A 7,131-nucleotide genomic window follows, 5' to 3' on the forward strand; every position below is an offset into this window, starting at 1 on the left:
CATTGGAATTCCCGAATAAAGTACGCTTGTGCCCATATTTCAGTTTTGGGCAGGCTTCAGTCACCTGCTGGGTTAATATTTCAAGAAAAATCATGAAATCATTTTACAATTAACCTGCTGTGACTAGCTAATCGCTCTCTGTATACTAAGTTACCACAAGCCAGCTGAAAAGTGTAAGGCCCCATTCATGCTTGTGGCCCCATTTACGCTGCTTTGCATGTTATTTCCATTTCTTGGGTGTCCGCATAAGGCAGCCCATTTATTTCAGCAAAGAAGCTCATGCAGCTTTTTGAGCTATGAGTGTTTTTGACCACGCATCTTGTTTACCTCATACGAAGTGCCATTAACAATGAATGCCACCGCAAGTGTGACACATATTCATCTGCATAGCAAATGTGAATGTGGCCTAAACTATATCTTAAGACAAAAAAAAAAATTGGATAGCATAAGGAATGGTAAGAACCACTGTAATTTTTTTAAATATTTGCTGTGACCCATTGAAGAGATTTCCCTTTTTTTGACATCCTGGAGACACAACAAATCTCATACAAAGCGAGAGAAATGGAAGAAGTGTTTGCCACACACCATTAAGCTTCAGAATATTGTGGTACTCCTACAGCGTGGCATGTGAAATGCAAAGTTTCATAACCTCGCAGGGCCCCTTCGTCAGGCAAAGTGTCAATAGCTCTTGGTGCTAAATTGTGGGGTACATCGATATGGCATGCAAAGGAGATATTAAGACAAAGTGAAAGGAAGTCTTCTCTTATACAGTTGTAGCGCTCACCCCATAAAAAGCCGCTGGAATAACCCGGGTCATCACTAGTTGTCTAGAGGATTTAGTCTTCAGCTGCCTCATTACCATTTAGCTGCCCTCTTCTAGTGCCCACAAAGCTGATATCCACTCCAGCAATGCAATTCTGAATAACTTGTATTCACATCTTCACACTGGTTAGAGAGGGTAAAGGGGTCCTAGACATCCAGGGTGCAACAGACAGACTCCAGACTCACCAGACCTTTTAAGCATCTCAGTGTAGATCAACTTGAGGTACAGCAAGTGGTAATTGGACTAACAGATGAGCAGGGATGAGTACAGATCCTCAGCAGGAGAGACACCAGCCATGCTCCAGAAGTCCTCTCTGTTCTGGGCACCTCCAGCAGACATCAGCTTCCCTGGTTCTCCTCCTCTGATAACAGCATTGGCCTCCACCACACTTGAGGACTAGGGAAACTCTTCCTACACTCTAGCCTCTGCCCACCCCCAGGCCACAAGCCTGGCCCGGGGGGTGGCTGGACAGCACACAGCCCTGTCCTAATCCATGGCTGGTCCCGACTAGTCTGAGCACATCGAAATTCCCTCCAGTATATGTACCCAGTATATGTACCCTATCCCAGCATACACCACTGGTTGAGAGAAACCCAGTGATTGGCTGCTGTACTGTACACACACTCACAGTGACTCTCAATGGCTGTCCCACAATACAGCCGAGTCACACTCCACTCAGGGGGGCACAGTCAATGCCAGACACCTGAAATTAACCAGATAAATGCCAAATATAATCCAGCCAGGTTCACTACAGCCCTGGAAATCACTAAATGTCTAGTAGCCACCTCACAAAAGGTAATGGGGTCATCACTGGAACAAGTCCCCCCTTCCCTTCCGGTTCCAGTGACAGCCACGGCATTTTAGAAATCAGACGGTGGAACCTCTACTCCTGGTTTGGCTGGAGTTACCTTTTAGAAATCATCTTCATTTCACAGTTTATGGTAATACATTCCAGATTAGCATGTGAAAAGGTAATTATGTTAAGCGACTTAAATATCACACATCTAATAGAGCAATAGGTCTCTGCGTCTGAGATGTGATTAACAGCCATTCTACAGGAAAGAGAGAAAAAAAATGTTCATTATAATTCAGAGCTATTAATTTGCGTGAGATGAAACGGCGGTGAACTTCTACGAGTGTGCTGTGACGAACAATGCAGAATCGAATATGCCGAACAATGCGGAATCGAATATTATGCGCGATGCTTTGATACTCTATAATAAGAGGCAAGGTCTATGGCTCAAAGACTCCCTCTCATTCTTTGCGGCGGGGTAAATGAACAGTGTACCACTTAGAGAGGGCAACTTGTGAGCTAATCAGGGTACATGTTCCTGGTTCTCTGTATGGCTTACTCTAATGAAATGATATCCTTGGTACTTTTAAAGAGGAACTCCTCAAAGTTAATAGGACGGTTGCCAACCTCTAAAAATCATTTGTCATTAGCTCTACCAGGGACCCCAGGCTACACAAAACAAAAACCATTATTTTTTTTCTGTCAAACTGAAATTTGAGCAAAAACCTAAATGCACATCTGTCTCACCTGATGTGTCATTGAGTTCAGCCAGTCCTGTGATCCACACAGTACAGCCAGGTCACTGAGTTGTTGTTTTTTTCCCTCTGCTGCAGTTAAATGAAACATATAATGCAGTCTGTAAGTAGCATTAACACAGCATTTATTTGTTTTTCTAATTCCCTCTTGTCATATAAGTTTTTTACCTGTGGATCGTGCCAGGAGATCCATTCATTTTCTACTTCCTGTAACAGGCCAAGCTGTCCAGCAAATGTTGACAAACACAGAGACTTGGGAGAACCATATAGAACGGTCAGGGGGTCTTACAATGGTCATCTTTATTCACTTGGTTTTAAGATTTTGTTCCAAAGAAACAAAAACTGCTGTAGTGACTGCTTAAAAAGTGTTGCTGGAGTTGGGCTTTCATTTGTTTGTCTCTTACTTGAGGTCCATCTAGGACTACCCTTCCTACAGGGTCATCCTGTTAAAGGAAGTGGGAAAATAACAGGTAATAAGGCTATGTTATAAAGAGGAGGGAGATCAGAAAAACCGCCTGTCAGCAAAGTTTCCAGTGTTGTGACAGATGGCACTACACAATGCAGTGTAGTCAGGCTAGCCCACAGGGCTGGCCATCCATCCTTATGTTAGGGGGATTATAGGAGGCCTATACAAAGACAAATTAAAGTACTTACACAGGCTGAACTGAAATGTACATTTAAAGTGAAACTTCATCCAAAACATTTTTTTCTATTGTTGGATAGAGTGGGGAAGGGTCAGGTTTGTACATTACATCTGTCTCTTAATTCCTTATGGCACCAGAACCAGAAAGCAGCAAAGGCAGTCCAGACTCCTTGGTAACATACATGTCCCAGCTTAGTGGCTTATAAAATATTCAAGTTGTTGGATGGGCATGACAGCCAGGCAGCTAGCATTTGAAGGAAGGGGCACATATCATCAATGAAAAGGAGTCCCTTAAATATTATATTATTTGATACAGAGGTCATTAGACAGAACCAGAACAGGGACAGCCATGATGGTGATAGGGACAGGTGGGAGCTGTGTAGCCCCTCCCTCACAAACTGAAGTTTGATCAGATGCTGTGTGTCAGAGGGGCTTCCAGCAGGCTGAGACGTCAGCAGAGCAATAACAAACCCTCCTCCCTGTCTGAACTCTTGTAGATGTAAGCGTAGCACAGGCACCGCACACTGAAGCACTGACTGCACAGCATGCAAGGTAAGGAGCAGCCTGGTGTCTTTAAATACAAGTAGGGGGGTCACTTATTGCATCACATGTGGGGGCTACACAGCCTGGTACCACAATTGGGGCAAAATAAGAGTAAGCCAGGTTAATTGGGTTTAGGAAACAATTATTAGCCTAAGATGAATTGCCCCACATCCCTGATTTTGAGAGGCAATCTCTACTTTTTCTAGGTCCATTTCTGCCTGGATATTTCTATTTTTGTTGTTTCTGGTTTTCAGGGCTACCAAGTTATGACATAAAATCCAGTTTTATGCAATGTTAGATCCAGTTCTTGTTTTTTTTTTGTATACTTAGCATTTTGAATCAGGATTCACTGCCATGTGTTTTTTTTTTTTACTGTACAAACATATAAATACATCAGTGTGTACATATTGTGTACATATTGCTACTACTATAGTGCTGAATCAGCTCGGCTACAAAGTTTTATTGGAGATAATTTTATTATGTCACTTTACAATACAGAGTTCTACAGTCAGGTGTATAATGGAGACAGACCTAGAGGGTAGATCTACAGATGAGATGTGTAACCAGGAGGGCTGTACAGAAGCATAGTTGGGGTGGCTGTAGAATAAAGACCTACAACTTAGTTGACCGTATAATAAACCTACAGTCAGGACAGCTATCTATTAAGTAGAACAGAGAGCTAGAGTCAGGGTAGCTGCAAAGTTGCAGAAACTGTATTGTAGATATGTACATTTATGCAGCTGCCTGGAAAAGACATACATTTTAGGAAGTTGCACAGTGAGACAGCCGGGTCAGATGTACAGTAAGGACATAAAGCTGGTGGCTGTAGAGTACATACAGTCAAGGACAGTAGTGGTAAAGGCTGTTGCACCGTATAAAATTGTACAAGGCTGTACAGGCTTTGTACACTAACATAGTACAGTATAGACCAAAGTACACTAAAAAAATACAGTATAGACCATTGTACACTAAAATTGTACAGTATAGACCATTGTACACTAGGGTAGTACAGCCTAGACCATTGTACACTAAAATAGTACAGCACAAACTGATGTACACTAGGGTAGTACAGCATAGGTTATTGTACACTAGATTAGTAAAGAACAGACCACCATACACTAGATTAGTACATTGCAGCCCATTACACACTATAGCAGAACAGCACAGCAAGCAAAATAGTACAGTACAGGTGATTAAATACTAGAGTAGTACAGAACATACAATTGTACACTAGTACCACACAGACCATTGTACACAAGAATAATACAGAACATACCATTGTAAATTAGAGTAGCACAACACAGACCATTGTATACTAGAGTAATACAGCACAAACCATTGTACACTAGAGTAGTACAGCACAGACCATTGTACACTAGAGAAGTACCACACCAACCATTGAACAGTAGAGTTATAAAGTATAGACCACAGTACACTAGTGTAACACAACACAGGCCATTGCACACTCCAGGAGTACAGCACAGGTGTATAACAAACATTTTACAGGTTCTATCTTCCCCCCTTTCTAAAAAAAACAAGAATGACAGATGTTGGGCTTTAACCATCTTAACTGGTTTCCCACTGGTGCTGAAACTGTGTGCCACTGGGGAATTGTTCTTTTTAAAAAAATGAAATAATGGGCTTCTTTTTATATTATTTTTATATTCATGAGAACATTATGTATTTTGCTCAAAGGTCTCATCAGTTTACATCCCTGTCTCACAATAGCTTATTTGCCAATAAAGTACAGTGACGGTTTAATATTTTATTGCTTCTTCGTGTTCTGTGCAGAAACATTTTATGGAACTTGTACAGAACTCTGTACAGTATATAAATATTTCATGGCCACTCTCCCAGTTCGGCTTGATGCTGGTCTAAAAATAAATAAATGGTCTGATTTTTTCTCTCTTTCAGAAATTGAGCAGATTACAAGCCCAAAGGACAGTTAAACACTGTTGATACTCTTCCAAGTCCGCAGCCTGTTTCACAGTCGGACAAATCTTGCAGTGTTGGCTTGGCTTAATATGAACAGCTGGTGTTCAGATCCTGGAACCACTGGGTTATTTGGAACATGCAGTGAGCTACTGACCGTGGAGTCTTAACCTTCATTTACTTTCTGTCTCTTAACAAGATCCTAGAGGAAGGACCATGGAAAATGTGTCTTTGTTGAGCACTCCTAATACTTCCTACAATCTATCTGGGCTTGGTGGCTATTATGGAAATTCTAATTCTGAAACATATATCGCTAGCAATGATTTGTCCCCAAATTTCTATATCATTCTCCCGGTGATCTACTCGATCATTTGTGTGGTGGGATTGACTGGAAACACAGCGGTCATCTATGTTATTCTCAAAGCCCCAAAGATGAGGACTGTCACCAACCTCTTCATCCTCAACCTGGCAATTGCTGATGACTTGTTTACACTCGTCCTTCCCATCAACATTGCTGAGATTCTTCTTCATTATTGGCCTTTTGGTGTTGTCCTTTGTAAGATTATCTTATCCATAGACCTTTACAACATCTTCTCCAGCATTTTCTTTTTAACCGTCATGAGCATAGACCGCTATTTGGTCGTATTGGCCACGGTAAGGTCCAAGAGGATGCCCTATCGTACCTATCGGGGAGCCAAAATTGTCAGTCTTCTTGTTTGGGTCTTGGTCTTTCTGATTGTGTTGCCTTTCTCCATTTTCGCTGGAGTATACATGGACAATATGGAGTTTACAAGCTGTGGACTGAATTTCCCCAAACCAGAAAAGCTATGGTTCAAGGCGAGTCGTATCTACACCTTACTGTTGGGATTTGCCATTCCGGTATCCACCATCTGTATCTTGTACATGCTCATGTTGTACAAGCTGAGGAATATGAGGTTAAATTCCAATGGCAAGGCCTTGGACAAGGCCAAGAAAAGGGTTACCATCATGGTCTTTGTTGTCGTGGCGGTTTGTCTTTTTTGTTGGACTCCTTTTCACCTAGCTACCATAGTGTCTCTGACCACAGATTTGCAGGAGACCTCTGCAGTTATTGGCATGTCTTACTTCATTACAAGTTTGAGCTACGCCAACTCTTGTCTCAACCCATTCCTCTACGCTTTCTTAGATGACAGTTTCCGTAAGAGCTTTCGGAAGATGCTGGAGTGTCGAACAACTTGAGGTCCTTGAGATTATAACATTTTCTAAACCATGGCAAACATTGTGACTTTCCTTACTACATAGACTGCTGATAACTAGCAATATATATATATACATACATACATATTAACTTTCTTGCTCTCCTAAGGACTTGCTCAACAAAATGTTGCACCTAAGTTCAATATGGGAAATGGGGCCTAACTGCCTACAGATTACTGTCCACACCTCACTATGTGCAAGGCACACTAAAGCGGCTTTTACCGTCAGTGACCTCAGGTAGTTGCCTTTATGGCTTTAACTTTAATCTGGTCCCGTTTCACTGAATGGAAGATATCATGGCTACTTCACTTTTTGAAAGTCACACACCTTTTTCATATTCTGCAGCTTTATTATTTATGTAAAAATAGGTCTACATAGCAAAATATGGTTTTAATGTTTGTAAGCC

The 7,131-nt window shown here is 41.6% G+C and overlaps 1 protein-coding gene across 1 annotated transcript; it reads left to right on the top strand.

Moving 5' to 3' along the window:
- Positions 1–3,487: 3,487 nt before the first annotated feature.
- Positions 3,488–6,713, top strand: NPBWR2 (neuropeptides B/W receptor 2). The gene is made up of 2 exons (XM_018560034.1): positions 3,488–3,566; positions 5,472–6,713. Exon 2 carries the CDS (start codon positions 5,706–5,708, stop codon positions 6,705–6,707), a length of 1,002 nt encoding a protein of 333 aa, XP_018415536.1. The 5' UTR covers positions 3,488–3,566; positions 5,472–5,705; the 3' UTR covers positions 6,708–6,713.
- Positions 6,714–7,131: the final 418 nt, after the last annotated feature.

The sequence above is a fragment of the Nanorana parkeri genome, unplaced genomic scaffold (genome assembly GCF_000935625.1).
Source record: "Nanorana parkeri isolate BGI_ZX_2015 unplaced genomic scaffold, ASM93562v1 scaffold17, whole genome shotgun sequence".
Lineage (NCBI taxonomy): Eukaryota > Metazoa > Chordata > Amphibia > Anura > Dicroglossidae > Nanorana > Nanorana parkeri.

Coding starts and splice junctions, on each gene's coding strand:
- NPBWR2 (XM_018560034.1), top strand. CDS start 5,706: ATGGAAAATGTGTCTTTGTTGAGCACTCCTAATACTTCCTACAATCTA.